At 44.6% G+C, this 18,483-nt stretch overlaps 1 protein-coding gene across 2 annotated transcripts in view; it reads left to right on the forward strand.

Annotated features, from left to right (window-relative positions):
• Positions 1–18,483, forward strand: part of LOC137525233 (protein mono-ADP-ribosyltransferase PARP14-like) — a 116,926-nt gene that overhangs the window by 82,293 nt on the left and 16,150 nt on the right. For both annotated transcript variants that reach the window (XM_068246234.1, XM_068246235.1), the window contains exons 12-14: positions 4,730–4,906; positions 8,306–8,518; positions 15,772–16,371. In XM_068246234.1, the coding sequence (XP_068102335.1) occupies positions 4,730–4,906; positions 8,306–8,518; positions 15,772–16,371 (990 nt within the window). The remainder of the gene's footprint in view (positions 1–4,729; positions 4,907–8,305; positions 8,519–15,771; positions 16,372–18,483) is intronic.

Consider the following 18,483-nt stretch of genomic DNA (forward strand, 5'->3'; position numbering starts at 1 on the left):
TACTTGCAGTGCTCCACGATCTGAGGTGGCTCGGTTCACCCTTCTGTTCCACTCCTCTCCCCTTGTCCACAGGCCAGTCCACCGCTATGATTCCCTCCACTCCAGGTGTCATTAGCAGATTACCCGGAGGAGTATCCCCCCTTGATAACTAAGCTTAAACAGCAACTCCAAAACTGGGAGAAATTGCCCATTGATTTGATGGGAAGGGTTGCCTTAGTGAAATCAATAACTTTTGGTAGACTTTTATTTCCACTTCAAACCATTCCGTTGTTATTGAAACATCTAGACATAAGGGAACTAGACAGAGCAATTGCACGCTTTTTATGGGCAGGAAAGAAACATAGAATAGCCTTATATAAATTACAATTACCCAAAATGTGGGCGGGACTTGGGGTGCCACACATCCGAAATTATAATTTAGCTTGTCTCTTTAGACATGTAAAAGATTGGATCTGTGGCACCGAGACCTTCTCAAACATAGAATTAGAGAGATCATTCGTAGAACCATGGTCGCTGGCGGCACTCCTACACACAAGCTACCCAAAGCTGCCAATTAAAGCCAAACGCAGTGGGATCATTAGAGACACATGGGCAACCTGGAAGGAAATCAGGAAACGATTTAATTTACACTCCCAAGTCTCTAAATACATGCCCCTATGGGGACACCCAGACTTTCCTGCAAGTTTGTCACACCAAGGTTTTGCAACATGGGAGGACAAGGGAATAACAACACTAGGGCATCTCTTCCATTTAAAGAGAGTCTGAAGCGAGAATAGATCTCGCTTCAGACCTCATAGCTAGCAGGGGCATGAGTGCCCCTGCTAAAACGCCGCTATAGCGCGGCTTAACGGGGGTCCCTTCACCCCCAAATCCCCCTTTGAGCAGCGGGGGAGCGCTTCCTGGTTGGGGCAGGGCTAACCGCCGCAGCCCTGCCCCACGCGCGTCTGTCAGACGCGTATCTCCGCCTCTCCCCCGCCCCTCTCAGTCTTCCTTCACTGAGAGGGGCGGGGGAGAGGCGGCGATGCGCCGCTGATAGACACGCTGTGAGGCAGGGCTGCAGCCGTTAGCCCTGCCTCCAGGAAGAAGATCTGCAGCGACCATTTTCCGACCAAGGTTTGCGGGGGGTGGGTTGAGGGTGAAGGGACCCCCGTTAAGCCGCGGGATAGCGGCGTTTTAGCAGGGGCACACGTGCCCCTGCTATATATAAGACCTGAAGCGAGATTTAGTCTCGCTTCAGTGTCTCTTTAAGCGAAGGAAAATGGAAAACATTTAGGGAACTTAGAACAGAATTTAACCTTCCCAAACATCATTTTCTGTATTATGCGCAGATCAAGTCATATATCTCCAGTTTACTGAGGGATTTATCCAAAGAACAGAACTTTAATGACTTTGATGCCTTTCTTTCACCGGGACATACCAAGCTCTCTCTGGCCAACATACAACAAAATCTATCCAAAGTACAGCTGGAAAGTCACACCATTAAAAATCTAAAAGCATGGCTAAAAGACATTAATGATCAAGAGATCATGATGAAGATAATCGAGGGAAATCTCTTGTTTCGTCAACTCTTCAAAAATGAGACTTGGAGGGAGTCCCACTACAAGCTCATACATAGGGCAAAATACGCCTTTAATATCAAGTATACATCACCGCCAGCTAACTATTCCCTCAACTGCCCGAAATGCCAGTATCCGCAAGCGAACTTGTTCCACTGTATCTGGGAGTGTAATGTAATCAATACCTTTTGGAAAGAAATAAATGCTTTTATAAAACAAATCTGCAAAGTAGATATATCAATTACACCCCAATTATGTCTGTTCCACTTCGAAGATTCAAAGAGACAACAGGAAGACAACACAGAGAACACACAAAACAGATTACCGGTACTGGGACATATAATACTCGCAGCAGCAAATAAAACAATATATAATAAATGGATCTACCCTTCCCACCCCACGGTCTGGGATGTGAAACAAGAACTTCTACACTTATTCACTATAGACAAACTGGATGCTTGGGCAAATACGGAAAAAAAGGCAAAGTCGTTTTTCAGGAAATGGAAAAGATTTATAGAACTATATTTCTCTCGGGAAGACATTCAAACTATTGTCAGACCATTCAGATACTCGACATGGTATGCCACGCTAGATTTATTAGGGGAACTGGGACCGTTAAAATTAATGGGATGAACTAAAAGGAACAGCGGGAAAAAAAAGGGTAAGGGGGAAGGGGGGCGGGGCTTAGGGAACAGTTTTATTTTGGGGGGAAGATAGTAGAGGGAAGGGAATGTTCAAAGGTAATGCTGTCTATAGGTCTCAATAAATGGCCAGAGATATGTACTCTCAACATACATATGTTACCGCAATTTCATTATATGTGTTATCAATGTTGACTGTTACAAAAGTTCAAATAAGTTTGTTAACAAAAGGCAAAATCCAATAAAACATCTTTTTAAAAAAAAAAGCTCTCAGAAAACTCTGATGGCTAAAAGTGCTCATAAAAGCGCTTATAGTGTGTCTGAGCCCCTAGTATTTGTACACTGCGGGTGAGTTGGGCGCCAAGAGCGCCGAATGATGGCTCTTCCTGCTGCCACTAAACTCCCTGGCGGTGTTAAATATTATTCCCGTTCAAGCCGTTGCAACTCTGAGGGAGGTGTAATTTGGGGTACGGTGATCACCTGAGCCCGAATTTTCCTTGCGCGCCCCACACAGCATATTATTGCTGCTATGGGGCTCCTGGTTTGGGTAACCGGTGCTGAGCGCCGTGCACCAAAACCACCTGCTTTGCCTTCTTCCTTCTCCAATCTTGTTATTAGAAAGTAGAAACCATAATCTAAAGCTGGCCATACATGCATCAATTGTTACAGGCAGATTCTTTCACTATGATCGGATCATAATGGCTTTTCCACCTGTCAGTACTGAGCATGGATGTGGCCTATAGGGTTTCATACTATAGTGAAGTGTGTTGTGTGCAGGCAGTGATGCACTGCCACTGACCACCAAAAAGGCATGGTGGGGGTGGGGGGGGGGAGGATTAGAGTGAAAACAGTGATGGAAGGAGGGGTACCAAAACTTTTGGAAATTAGCATTAGCGAGGCAGGGATAATGGTGCCAGGATGCTTTACCTGACTAAAGGTGCGTACACACATGCGACTATAGTCGTTTGTAACGATCGTTCCCCGATCTTTACCAACGACGATCGTTACAAAAAACGAACCACCGACTATTAAGGCAAACGACGAACGAGCCAAATCGCTACAAAAGAAAGTTCTGTCTCGGCGGATTTTAACCAACGACGATCGTTTGCAAAAGTAGTACATCGTTGGAAACGATCGTTCGTACTAGGCTTGACATGCGCATTTCACTATTTCTCCATGGAACTTCTCATTTTTATGCGCAGGCGCAATAGTTGCTTTCTGTGATGTAACGTTCGTTCTAACGATCAGATCGTTACACACATTTTAAAACTACCTTTACTTAGGTCGTTCTTTCATCAATTAAAAGTTCGTTCGTCGTTCTTAACGAACGATCGTTGTCGCATGTGTGTACGTAGCATTAGGCTGGTCTGATAAAGAGGGAGGGGATATCCGAGATGGAAGAGGGACATATTTGAGGGATTAGTAGAGATGGTGGCGAAGGGGAGGACATAAATGGGGGTCGGGGGGAAGGAATGAGCCTTGGGGAATTAAAGTGACCATACATCTGTTGACATCTGGCTACCTATACTGGGGGGTGACAGCTGGCTATATATATATTGGAGGGGTCATCTGGCTACCTATACTGGGGGGGTCACTTGGCTACCTATACTGGGGGAACATCTGTCTACCTTCTCTGGGGGGTTGTCTTGCTATCTATTCCGGGGGGACATGTGGAAGGGGGGCCCAAGTTTATTGCTCTGCTTGGGGCCCTGTGTGGTCTTAATCCAGTTCTGGTGGGCGGTACACATGAGGGTGGGCGGTACACTTACCTCATTTATGAAAAAACCTTGGATATTCAATAGAGAACTTCACTGACACATTCACAACGCATTTTGGAAAAGACCTGGGAGCTCACTTCTTCAGGTATAGTGCCGGTCGGCTTCTGTGTCCACACACACACACTGTGACTGTGTCAATACAGTTCTCAATTCAATATTCCAGGTCTGATTTGTTTTATACAGGCTGCAGGTCAGATTACAGTAACTGTTAAGATTAGAGAATGTATAGATATATAATAGGTGGTGTATAAGGGCTTTGGGGAGATAAAATAATTAAAACATTAAAAGGGAGAGTAGGTAAGCTACTTACTTCCTGTAGTAGGAACAGAGATATGCATACCTATCAAGATTCAGCCACTGAGCATTATAACCTGAGGAAGTGGCCAGAGACCCACAAAATGCATTGTGGTGTGTCCCAAGAAATTCCTTAACCCTTGCCTTTTACTGTTCATACTTCAGGAAGTAAGTGAGTTACTTACTCTCCATATTAAAATGTAAATTATTTCATCCCACCCCAACACCTCTAAACCTCCTGTTATACAATCTATTTGTACAGTATCATTAGTTTCCCTGGCCATGTGCTTCTCACATCTTCCCATATATTAATCTTCCTGTATATCGGGTGTGGCCGTACAGTCATCCATGGACACTGGAGAGATGGGGACATCTGTGGCTCGGGGTTCTCTGTCATGGTTGGGGTAATGCATTATTACAGTAATAAGTAAATAATCATCCGGTATTTCTTCTTCTGCAGGAGCTCAGAGTAATGGGAACCACATTGTTACAAAAAATGGAAATCTCCGCTGCAAAAACATTCTCCATCTCGTCGGCAGGAATAGAGCTGAAGGCATCAAAGATTTCATTTCTGAAGCTCTGGCTGTATGTGCTCAGCTGAAGGCATCGTCGGTGGCCTTTCCAGCCATCGGGACAGGTCTGGTATCCACCTTCTACTCCTCATACCTTCCCTGTCTCACCATCTGCCACAACAACACTGTCCTCTCCACCTCGTCATTCGTCCCACCACTTCATGTCCCTTGTGTCACCTTCTGTCTTACTGTAACCTTTCCTGTGTCACTTGTCAAGTCACTGTCCCCATCACCTGGTCATTCTTCCATCCCACCACTTCCTGTCTGCTGTGTTATCACCAACCATTAGTCTTCTCATTTCCATACCACTGCTCACACCAAGCCTCATCATTCATGGTCAGGATCCTAGAGTGATAAGAAGTCTCTTCTAAAAACAGAAGGTATTCCCTGGCTATCATTTTTTATGTGTCCGAAAAGCAACATGGATAATGTATCACAAAAGATCAGTGAGCATAGCCGTTCATGTCATTTCTTTCTGCTCCTATAAGCTCCTGTTACCCTCCTATAATGGAGGGTAAGTTATCTCTTTCCTCCCAAGAATGGCCATTTACCAAATTTCATACTGGTAAAAGACAGGAAAAAAACACGGGAACTTCGGAAGCCCAATCTGGTGTAGTATCGTTTAGTTGTGTAGGGTGGCAATAAATGATACAAATGCATACTCACAAGTTTGGGTTGCCACCAGATGCAACCACTCTTAAAGTGAACCTCCGGACTAAAAATTGACTCAGCAGCACTGAAAAGGCTTGGTGTTTCTTTAACAGTTTCACAGCATCAGAACTTTGTTTCTCTTATACAAGCCTCATTTTTAGCTGCACAGAAGAAAACTGCCCGGGCTTTTTTTCCCTGATGCTGTGCAAAGCATGATGGGATTTCTGATTTTGTTGTTCTCGTTCTGCTGTTTTGGTGCAATTTTTTTTTTTTACATTTTGAATATGACATTTGAAGCCTAGTGTGTGCAGCTGGGAGGGGTAATCAGGACACAGGACAGTTGGAACGGTGTCTCCTGCTCCTTGTCACCTCCTTTCAACCAAAAAGATGGCTGCCCCCATGACAAAGATGGCAGCCCCCATGAATCACAAACATTTGCCTGTTCTTTTAAAATAGGGTGGGTAAGAGATTATATTGCCTATCTATTCTAATTAACATAACTAATGTAACTTGATGACAGTGTGTTTGTTTAGGCTGAAGTTCCCCTTTAAGGGCATGTGGAGAAATACCGTCTCCACTCGGCCTTTCAGGTGTAGAGGATCGGTCGCTGCTCCAAAAAAGGTCTTTTCTCACAATTAAATTGTGTGGTACTAACCCTAGTAGTGTAGGGTATTTTACAATAAAATAGTGCTAGGAGGCGCCCAAAACAATAAATCAAATGAATACTCATGCCAGTCAGGCGCATTTCAAAGTGCAATCCAGACCTGGATACCTGCTATTTTGGCACAAACTTGACCTGAGGAAGCGGCTGTTGCCGAGAAATGCGTTGTCATTGTCCTTATGAAATAAAGTTCTAAAAATCTTTTTATAGAGACACTCCTTGTGAGTTTTTTTTATATAGCCTTCTAATTTGGCTGTTTTTACCTCTGGGCGCCTCCTAGCACTATTTTAATATACCAAATTGTGTAAGAATGCAAACTTTATTAGACTACTGCTAGACAATGAGTTTCCTGGGCATTCTCCCCCTTCATCAGGTCTGTTATGTGTCAATAATGAGAGTACTCTTGCAGGTGCTCAGTGTTGGCAGATGGAAGATCTGAAGGAGCGGGATGTGGGACGCGTGCGAAATATGTTGTCTAATAGTAGTCTGATAAAGTTTGTATATCGCTACATAATATCATTAATGGCCACTCTTGGGAGGTAAGTTATATCTTAGCATCCCATTTTAAAAGTTTTTATACATTTTATTGTATGTGGGCAGTTAGTGCCATAGTAGACCTCACAGAGGTGGGCACATTGGCCTCTGGATCTCATCCAACCTATAGACCTGTGCACTTTAGAGACCGACCTTCACCCAGAGGAACCTTTAGAGCCCTGAGTGGGAACAAACTTATATTGCATCCATACTTACCTACGGAGCGGTTGTTTGGATGCCAACCAGAGTTTTTGAGTACCTATCCCATGTCTCTCATACCAAGCACACTACACTGTTGTCCTTGGTTTTGTCTTCCATTTTGTTTTTGAGTTTTTATTGACTGTTTTGAAACAGCAGGCCAGTCATACATCCACAGGCTTTGGTTTATGGCACACGCATAGTTTATATGATACAACTGGAGGCATCAGGCTGGATTGGCTTCATCAGTACAGGGTATGGATTCTGAATTGCTCTATGGGTAGGAATTGAGATAAAAGTCCTATGGGGTTTAAAGTTTAGTTATGGAGGACTAGATCTAAAGTAGCTGGCCTAAAATTCCACACAGAACTGCTGATTTATACCACACCTATGCTATATTATTTAAGAAAAAAATTATGTAATACAAGTTGTAGACAGCTGTCCCCGGCTAGGTTGGTTTCATCAATACAAGGTATGGATTGGATATGACCCTCTGGATCATAAAGGCTCAAGGTGTTGAAGTTCATACACGCCTTTTTTTAGCTTGGTTAACTGTGCTATGGAGAAGGAGATCCAACAGAAGTCCTCATGGTGTTAGATCTCCATGCTCTGTTGGAATCCAGCACTACTAGAGATGGAGATAGAAATAGGAGCCATAGGCTATCATTCATAAAAGTGTTGTCGGTAACAGTAATCCGTGCGGGAAAATACCGCTGTCGGTATTTCAGCCTTCTGGGTGGTCATTCATAAAAATGTTTCTAGTTGCGATAGGAGTGCGGAGATATCCCGCTGTAGGCTGGCGGTAGGCTGGCGGTCGGCATGCGGAAACAGGAGAAGCTGGCCGAGTCCCTCCATGCGGTGTTCTCTCTGCTGCTGCTTGGGAGGTCTGTCCCATTCACTTATATGTACTCCGCATGCTTATCGCTACATCCAGGGGAGCGGTAATCCACGTCCGCATACCGCTTGCATAAAGTTTATGAATTTACATTTTGTTACATTTCCGCATGGAATCACCGCACAATGCGGTAATTTATCGCTCTGCTCGGAAATGTCAGCTTCGCATGCGGAAACAGCCTTTATGAATTGACATTTTGCTCAGTGCTTGGTAAAGTCGGCTGTTTTTAGCATTTCCGCATGCGGGAATGCTTTATGAATGATAGCCATTGTGACTTGCTGAAGGAAGATCTTATATCTTTACTGTGATGTACAAGTCCAAATCTGCCATTAGAAAGAACATCACACTCAAACACAATGCTCCATGGCCTACTGCAGACCAACATTTATTTATACTTTTGGTTCAGTGTCACCAGGCAGTTTGGACTTGGCATCTTCTGTCATCTATGCAGCAGACAACACACTATGTACAGAACAGGATGTGTCCTGGCAGAGAGGAGAGGATCATTTCTGGTCTTTGTTGCAGGTATGGGTAATATCCCTTCAGCCATGGTGGCTGACATTATTCTAGAAGCTGTGGCCCAGTTTGCCAGATCACCGAAGTCTATTCAGATGGTCAAAGTCGTCATTTTCCAAAAGCAAATGCTGAATGACTTCCATTCCAGTATGAAGAAGAAGGAGGGGACCGGACTGGCCAAACAAGAGTCACTTCTATCCAAAATCACCCAATTCACCAAATGTGAGTATTCTCCATTGTAGAAGGTTCCCTTTATGTGACATTATTATTATTATTATTATTATTATTATTTATTTATTTATAAAGCGCCAACATATATTGTACAATGTAAGAACACAAACAAGGGATACATAATGATGCAGACAATGATATACATGGAAATATGAACACTGATACAAGATACAGCACTGCTGATTACAATTTGATTTAACAGGATGACTAAAATGTATAAATTTCTAACAGTGTGCAAGCAATTGAATTAATAACATTCCATGACACAAAAGGATGAGAGCCCTGCCCTTGCGAGCTTACAATCTGAAGGAATGGGGTGGAAACAAGAGGTGGGGGAAGTATACAGTATATGTACAGGCAGTGCGTAATTAGGTTATTTAGTGGGTGCATGGCCTAAGCTAGAGAATATGCTTGTCGGAAAAGGTGGGTTTTGAGGGAGCGTTTAAAGATTTCAAAGGTGGGAGAGTGGCGGATGTGTTGTGGAAGGGCATTCCAGAGGAGGGGTGAGGCACGTGAGAAGTCTTGTACACGTGAATGTGAGGAGGTAATTGTAGAAGAGGATAGAAGAAGCTCGTGTGCAGATCTGAGATTGCGGTTGGGTTGGTATCTGGAGACTAGTGAGGAGATGTACAGGGGAGAGAGATTGTGGAGAGCTTTGTAGGTTATGGTTAAGAGTTTGAACTGAATCCTCTTATTAATTGGTAGCCAGACATAACATGTCCGTCACTTCCACAACACCTCCGTCACTCACCAACCTTTCAAATCTTTAAATGCTCCCTCAAAACTCACTTTTTCAGACAAGTATATGATCTAACTTAGGCCATTCCCCATTTGAGCTCCGATCAAGTTGCACTCCTCGCTAGATAACTTAAAAACACTCTTGCCTGTATGAATACGGTATACTACCCCACCACTTCTTCCCCCCATTCCTTTCGATTGTAAGCTTGCAAGGCCAAGGCTCTCTCTGCTTTTGTGTCTTGGAAGTTGTTCTAAGAGATGGCCCGAACAGTTTACCCGCGAACAGTTCCTGGCGAACTTGGGCTGTTCGCCATTCGCATTTAACATCATTTTTTTTGTCAAAAATTTGCTTTTCGCATTTTTTACATGTAAGTCAATGGCCACCGAATTCAGTGGTTAATAGCAAAACCCTTGTACATTCTAGAAACACCAAATTCGCAGGGTATGTTAAGGAGGACAGTGGAAACAAGAGAAACGAATATTCAAAAAGACCTTATAGTTTTGGAGAGAATCGATTTTAAAGTTACAATAAGAAAAAAGTATACATTCAAATGCGGTAAATGATAGATAATGTATAACCTAATGGTTGTGTAAATCTAAATTATTTAAAAAAAGAGCAGTGAATTCTATGTCAACGCTGTTGGCCAGGGATCGCTATACAGCCGCAATATAGTTATATAAGGATCCCTGGCATCTTTACCTATTTTTCTAACCATTTTTTTTCCTCAGAGTTTGGGAACTTTAAAAAAAATGATGTGGGGTCCCCCTCCCCAGCCCCTGGTTCCCCATGCTGGCTGAATAGCCAGAATGCAGATCCCCAGCCACGTAGGGCTTTGCACCCTGAGCTATACCAGCCTGCATGGTCCATGGTATGGGGGGCTCCGGGGGAGAGGGGCGGCCAAGCCTTCCCCTCTCCCCCAGAGCCCTTGTCCAATACATGGACAAGGGGCTCTTCCCCACCTCCGGTACCCCAGGAGCAGTGTTACTTGCAAATTTTCACCAAAGTCAATGGGGTTGAGGTCAGGACTCTGACTGGGCCACTCCAGAAGGGGTATTTTCTTCTGTTTAAACCATTCTGTTGTTGATTTACTTCTATGCTTTGAGTCATTGTCCCGTTGCAACACCCATCTTCTGTTGAGCTTCAGCTGGTGGACAGATGGCCTTAAAGTGCATCCGAGGTGAACTTTTACTAATTGCATAATTGTGTTCCTTTCCTATTGTTTATGAGGCATTCCTCAAGCTAAATACTTTTTTGTTTTTGTTTTAATACTCTAATTCCCTATTAACTAAAGAAGCCACGCCCACAGTTCTTCAGAGAGCCTTGGCAGTAGCAAGGGCTCATGGGAGCTCAGTCTGGGTAGAAGGAGGGGGAGGTATTACTAGCCAGAGATTTCAGAGGCAGAGGGGAGGAGGAGGGGGGATTAGGTTTTTTTTCACAGTCTGAGTGCTGATGGTGCAGATAAGCCTGCCTCTGTGTAATGTTTACAAACAACATGGCTGCTGTCATTGTATCACAGGAAGAAATAATCATATTCTATCAAAGCTGTTTGCAGATAGATATACTGTCTAAACTTTAGATAAGATATATAGACAAGTTACTTGTTATAGTTAGTTTTACATCTCGGATCCGCTTTAAGTTCTTCTGCAAATTGTCTTGATAAACTTTGGAATTCATTTTTCCTTCGATGATAGCAATCTGTCTAGGCCCCGATGCAGCAGAGCAGTCCCAAACTATGATGCTCTCACCACCATGCTTCACAGTTGAGATGAGGTTTTGACGTTGATGTGCTGTGCCTCTTTTTCTCCACACATAGGCCCATATGCAATTAACTTTTTCTCTTGAGTTTTTCGCTTAAGTTTTTCATCTTTCCTTTCAAATAATTTGTAAGCGCTTTGCAATTGTAAAAGTACCCAAATGTAGGTGAAAAGTACCATCAAAATTATTTTGAGTATTTTCCTGCTTGCAGGTGGCTTAAAATGCACTTATTATTTATTAAAACTCAGGAAAAAAGTTAATTCCATATAGGCCATAGTGTTGTATGTTTCTTCCAAACAACTCAATTATGGTTTCATCTGTCCACAGAATATTTTGCCAGTACTACTGTGGAACATCCAGGTGCTCTTTTGCAAACTTTAAATGTACAGCAAGGTTTTTTGGGACAGCAGTGGCTTCCTCTGTGGAATCCTCCCATGAACTCCATTGTTTAGTGTTTTACGTATCGTAGATTTGCTAACATGGATGCTAGCATATGCCAGAGACTTTTGTAAGTCTTTAGCTGACACGGTAGGATTCCTCATTGAGCATTCTGCGCTGCGCTCTTGCAGTCATCTTTACAGGACGGCCACTCCTAGGGAGAGTAGCACCAGTGCAGAACTTTCTCCATGTATAGACAATTTGTCTTACTGTGGACTGATGAACAGCAAGACTTTTGGAGATACTTTTATTACCCTTTCCAGCTTTATGCAAGTCAACAATTCTTAATTGTTGGTCTTCTGAAAGCTCTTTTGTGTGAGGCATCATTCACATCAGGCAACGCTTCTTGGGAAAGCAAACCCAAAACTGCTGTGTGTGTCTTTTATAGGACAGGGCAGCTGTAACCAACACCTCCAATCTCATCTCATTGATTGGACTCCAGCTGGCTGACACCTCACTCCAATTAGCTCTTGGAGAGGTCAGTAGTCTGGGGATGGTGTGTTCAATAAAAACATGAAGACATTTCATTACTTGTGTGGTATTCGTCGAAGAAGACTGTGATTGTCTATTGTTTGGAATTAGATGAAGATCAGATCACATTTTATGACCAATTTGTGCAGAAATCCATACTATTCCAAAGGATTCACATACTTTTTATTGCTACTGTACGTATAGTTAGAGCAAAAGCATATTTAAATTTGCCACCAATGCTCCCCAATTACCTGATCCCCATTGGTCTGTTATTAGACCAATGGGGAGCCTTACAGCTTTAGCTAGAGCTCTGCTCTGAGTTCCCTCCTGTGCAGCTCCCACTCTCCTCCCTCCTACCTAAACCAATGCAATTATGGCATTTTATTGAAATACGTATCTTTCTGAATAATGCAGGCACTTACCGCAGTGTTGGCACTTGGCCCCGTAATTGCCTCCGTGTTTCCCCAACGGGTTCCCCATCGACTGGCCAGTCAATGGGTCAGTCACTGACATTCGCCAAGACCTTCCTGTTTCTTAGCGCCGATCGCTTTCTCCTCTAATGAGGTAAACGCGTGGCTTGTTTTCGTGCACGCGCATCATCTCTCACGTCACGTGTTTGTGCGTGCTTGCGTAACCCACAAGCGCTGATTGTCAGTGGCCATCACCCCACGCAAGTCAATACGCTCAGCTCGTGTGCTGAAATTGAACAGTGCACGAGCGTGGAGAAGGAGATTCTCGCTCTGTCAGCCGCTCTGCACAGGAAATCAGAGCGGTTCAGGCGCCATATATTAATGATGCATGGAAAATAAAACCTCTGCCTTACAACAGTTCAAAAATCCTCTGCACTCCTTTCATTGGATAAAAGCATAAATCCTTTTATTTGGTCATCATAGAAAAATAGCAAAATAGGGCAGCATGCAAGCTGACGCGTTTCTGACCCTGCCGGGTCCTTAGTTGTAGCTATTGTGACATGCTCAGATTGGTCTTAAATACCTAGAGACCACACCCCCTATTCACCACACCTCAACAGGTGATAGAGCAATCTTAAAGGGGAACTGAAGTAAGAGGTATACGGAGGCTGCCATATTTATTTCCTTTTAATCAATACCAGTTGCCTGGCAGCCCTGCTGGTCTATTTCTCTGCAGTAGTACCTGAATAACACCAGAAACAAGCATGCAGCTAGTCTTGTCAGATCTGACTTTAACGTCTGAAACACCTGATCTGCTGCATGCTTGTTCAGGGGCTATGGCTAATAGTATTAGAGGCAGAGGATCAGCAGGGCTGCCAGGCAACTGGTATTGCTTAACCTCCTGAGCGGTCTGGACGAGCTCAGCTCGTCCATCACCGCCGGAGGCTGCCGCTCAGGCCCTGCTGGGCCGATTTTTATCAAATAAAGTGCAGCACACGCAGCCGGCACTTTGCCAGCCGCGTGTGCTGCCTGATCGCCGCCGCTCTGCGGCGATTCGCCGCGAGCAGCGGCGAAAGAGGGCCCCCCTAGCCGCCTGAGCCCTGCGCAGCCGGAACAAAAAGTTCCGGCCAGCGCTAAGGGCTGGATCGGAGGCGGCTGACGTCAGGACGTCGGCTGACGTCGATGACGTCACTCCGCTCGTCGCTATGGCGACGATATAAGCAAAACAAGGAAGGCCGCTCATTGCGGCCTTCCTTGTTTATTCTGGGCGCCGGAGGCGATCGGAAGATCGCCTCCGGAGCGCCCTCTAGTGGGCTTTCATGCAGCCAACTTTCAGTTGGCTGCATGAAATAGTTTTTTTTTTATTTAAAAAAAACCCTCCCGCAGCCACCCTGGCGATTTAATCAGAACGCCAGGGTGGTTAAAAGGAAATAAACATGGCAGCCTCCATATACCTCTCTCACCAGTTCCCCTTTAAAGGGAAATAACCCGTGGTGGAAAGAGAGTGGACTCCAGTGTATTGTACAATAATTTGCATGAATACATATGCATAAAATTACATTAAAAGACAATAATAAAGTAGAGCTAACCCACTGCTGTTGTATACCCCAAACACAAGATCATATAAAGAGGGGGGGGGATCAACTGCCTTACAACAGTTGCAGCCATTGAGGACAGTCGAAAACAAGCTGAATAGCGAGTATGGAAGGTAGGCTACTTGGACATGTGTTTCCTTCAAAATATTAATGTTGGTTTAGGTACTCTTAAAGGGAACTTTAACTGAGAAGGATATGGATTTTTCCTTTTAAAATAATACCAGTTGCCTGACTCTCCATCTGATCCTGTGTCTCTAATACTTTTAGCCACAGCCCCTGAACAAGCATGCAGATCGGGTGCTCTGACTGAAATCAGACTGGATTAGCTGCATGCTTGTTTCATGTGTGTGACTCAGACACTACTGCAGCCAAAGAGATCAGCAGGGCTGCCAGGCAACTGGTATTGTTTAAAAGGAAACATCCATATCCCTCTCAGTTAAGGTTCCCTTTAAGTATAGCTAGAGCAAAAAGCATGGTTCCAAGGCTCTCCATTGGTCTGTTAATCAGGGCTGTGGAGTCGGAGTTGGAATCGGAGTCGGGGCAATTTTGGGCACCCGGAGTCGGAGTCGTTGATTTCATAAAGTGAGGAGTCAGAGTCGGGAGTCAGAGTCGGATGATTTTTGTACAAAATCCACAGCCCTGTTAAGTATTAGAGTAAGGAGTCGGAGTCGGGGCCATTTTGGGTACCCAGAGTCGGAGTCATGGTTTCATAAACTGAGTTGGAGTTGGAAGATTTTTGTACCGACTCCACAGCCCTGCTGTTAATAGACCAATGGGGAGCCTTGGTGGCAAATTTAAAGATTCTTTTTCTCTACCTACTTAGTATAGCTACAGCTGCGGTTAGCGGCGATGTGTGGCAGCGGGTGCGCAGTGGAGATCTTCAGTCAAGGTAACAGAGGATATTGGTGTGGGACATTTCTGAGGATATTGGCGTGGTAACATTTTTTTAAAGGTAAGTATTCATGGTTAATTATGATTAATAAAGGCCTTTTCTCATCATTGTATTTTTATTTCTTTTAACCCTCCTGGCGGTGCGCAGTTTCAGTGGTTGCGTCCGCGGGAGTAATTTTTTGAATAAAACTTTTTGTAAACCTTGTAGCTAGCACTAGGCTAGCTGCCTGTGTCCCCCAAGTCCCCCCGCACCTCTCTAATCCCCCCGATCACTGGCGCTTATATTTACCCAGCCGCGATCCCGCAAGAGCCGCAGCCTCTGCAATCAGCTTTAGTCGTCGTTATGGCGACGATCGGACATGACGTCTGACGTCATCATGCCCAGTCCCGATCCTCCCCATAGCGAAGCATGAAGGTGATTGGAGAGGCTGCGCTATCGCGGGATCCGGGGGGTGGTACGTATAACGGTGGTGATCGGGGGGATCGGAGCAGAGCGGAGGGACTTGGGGGACACAGGTAGCTAGCCTAGTGCTAGCTACAAGGTTTACAACAAGTTTTATTCAGAAAATTCCTCCCGGGGCCATGTAATCCTCTGCGGCGGCTACCCCGAGTGTACGTCGGGGCTACCACCAGGGAGGTTAACCCTTTGTGGAAATGGGAAGTGGAGGTGGCTGGCATCTGGGTGTCCAATTTTTAAAGCACGCTGTCTCAACCTGCTTCGCATTTATTGTCACTGCTGCTCACCTCTCCTTTCTGATGAATCATGTTGTCTTCTCTCCAATAAGACAGGATGAGTCACCAGGAGGGAGGGGCAAGGAGTGATCACATGTGAGACAGCAGCTGTCAGGCTAGACTGAAGTACTATTGCTATACAATTTTGCAGTGCTTGTTTGAGGTTTTGGTGACTGATTTGCAAAGATAAATGTACCGATTCCTCTTTTCCAGCTGTGTTCAGCATTTTCCGCAGTGATGATACTGAGGAGCCCAAAATGGTGGAACTGAGAGAGAACATTGAGCCGGTTGTCTTCCACCTGTGTGCAGAAAGTCGGGATCTTGTGAACAAGACGTCCTCCTGGCTCCGAGACCTCATCCTGAAGGAACAGCATGAGAATGTTATAACAGATGACTGGATCCGGGAATTTGATGAGAGGGACCAAGAGGCCCTGATCCAACTTCAAAAGGATCATACAGTTAGTCTTATATTTGATCTGCCAAATTTCACAGTCAAAGTTCTGGGTCTCTCAAAAGATGTTCTAGAAGTCAGCAATAAAATCCAAGACATGATAAAGAATGTAAGAGATAAGAAGACCAGAGAGCGCGAGGCCCAGCTTTGCAGTAACGTGGTGGAGTGGGGATACTACCAAGGCACCAACTTCATTCCATTCGATAAGATGACGAACATGGAACTGGAGAAGGCCAAGACAGAGGACAGGCAGAGTCTGAGCATTGATATCGCTGGAGCCAAGTACACTGTTATTGTAGAGCTTAACATTGCAAGAGATTCAAGAGGAAACCAAACTAAGATCGAGCGAAAGCCTAAACATGGTAAATCCAGCATACCTACGTATTAATTATTATACTAAAACTCAAGTATTATGCAGTTCCCTACATTTAAAAATAATACCACTAAGGGGCGGTTCACACAGACGCTCGGTGGTGTCCTCCGGCCTTCCGTTCTGCGTCGTCACATCTGGGGGCGGCGCCAGGCTTCCTGCGGCGATTGTTGGCCTCCAGTCGTGATTGGCGGTTTTCATCCCTGCAAGGGGACATGAAGACGTGGGGGTCACCTGAACTACGCGGTAAATCGGGATCGGAATCCCGCTTTTGCGTAATCGGCGGTAACCGTGCTCTATATTATATATTACACATTATACAGATATATTATATATATTGCACATTTCACAGCTCTTTACAGAGTATATAGAGGCGATCGAGTCAGATCATTGACTGTCCTCAGAGGAGCTCAAAAGTCGTAGTCTAATGTCCTGCCCTATTTATTATTATTACTATTATTATTATGTATTTATATAGCACTGACATCTTCTGCAGCACTTTACAGAGTACATAGTCATGTCACTGACTGTCCTCAGAGGAGCTCACAATATAATCCTATCATAGTCGCAGTATAATGTCCTGCCATATTATTATGTTTATTGTATATAGCACTGACATCTTCTGCAGCGCTTTACAGAGTACATAGTCATGTCACTGACTGTCCTCAGTGGAGCTCACACTCTAATCCTACCATAGTCATAGTCTAATGTCCTACCATATTCTTATTATGTATTTATATAGCACTGACATCTTCTGCAGCACATTACAGAGTACATAGTCATGTCACTGACTGTCGTCAGCGGAGCTCACACTCTAATCCTACCATAGTCATAGTCTAATGTCCTACCATATTATTATTATGTATTTATATAGCACTGACATCTTCTGCAGCACTTTACAGAGTACATACAAGTTGTAAAGAGGTCGGCACCACTCCAAGCATCAAGGAAAGCTCTTTTATTGCATCACCATTGTGGCTTAACAATGACAAGCGTTGTTTCGGGCGTTGCCCTTTTTCAAATTGCAGCAGCCATATACAAACACACATGTGCAGTGCCTTAAATACCCCACCTCCACTAAAATCACCAATCGGTGACTTACTGGGCGGAGACCAGTGGTGGACCTGATGGGGAACTGCAAAGGCTAATATGTAAATCACAATTAACCACCTGCCTGCTGGCAAAAAGACCCAATGCAAAGATTAAGAGTAAAAGTGCCTCCATTGGTCATAAAAAACAGATCATATGACATCCGCATCACTTCCTGGACCTATCTGGCCAATCAGGAAGATCCACGTCATAAAACGGAACCACGCGTCCAAAAATACGCATGCATGCATGAGCGTACGCATGGAACGCCAGTCAGCCGCGATGTAACCGCAAAACGCGGAAAAGACGCGAAAAAGACGCGAAAAAAGCAGCGAAAAAGATGCGAAAAACCAAACGGCAAAAACCCGCTTCAAAGCAATGCGTCACAAAGTACGCATCCCAACATGGCGGTACGCATGGAACGCACCCCAAACGCGGAGTGCGCTCCCACACGTGTACGACTAATCCGCAACGCGTCAAAAAATACGCAAAGCATATGACCATACGCGTAAAAACCGACGGTAAACCGCTTCGAAAAATGCGTCAAAGTACGCATCCCGACATGGCGATACACATGGAATGCACCCCAAATGCGGAGTGCGTTCACAAACGCGTACGTCTGATCCTCAACACGTCAAAAATGCGCAAGACATATGACTAAACGCATAAGAACAACATGCATGCATACATATGTATGCATTTATGTATGCATGCATGTTGTTCTTATGCGTTTAGTCATATGTCTTGCGCATTTTTGACGTGTTGAGGATCAGACGTACGCGTGTGGGAGCGCACTTCGCGTTTGGGGTGCGTTCCATGCGTACCGCCATGTTGGGATGCGTACTTTGTGACGCATTGCTTTGAAGCGGGTTTTTGCCGTTTGGTTTTTCGCGGCTTTTTTCGCGTCTTTTCCGCGTTTTGCAGTTACATCGCGGCTGACTGGCGTTCCATGTGTACGCTCATGCATGCATGCGTATTTTTGGACGCGTGGTTCCGTTTTATGACATGGATCTTC

Source organism: Hyperolius riggenbachi, chromosome 7 (genome assembly GCF_040937935.1).
Source record: "Hyperolius riggenbachi isolate aHypRig1 chromosome 7, aHypRig1.pri, whole genome shotgun sequence".
Taxonomy (NCBI): Eukaryota; Metazoa; Chordata; class Amphibia; order Anura; family Hyperoliidae; genus Hyperolius; species Hyperolius riggenbachi.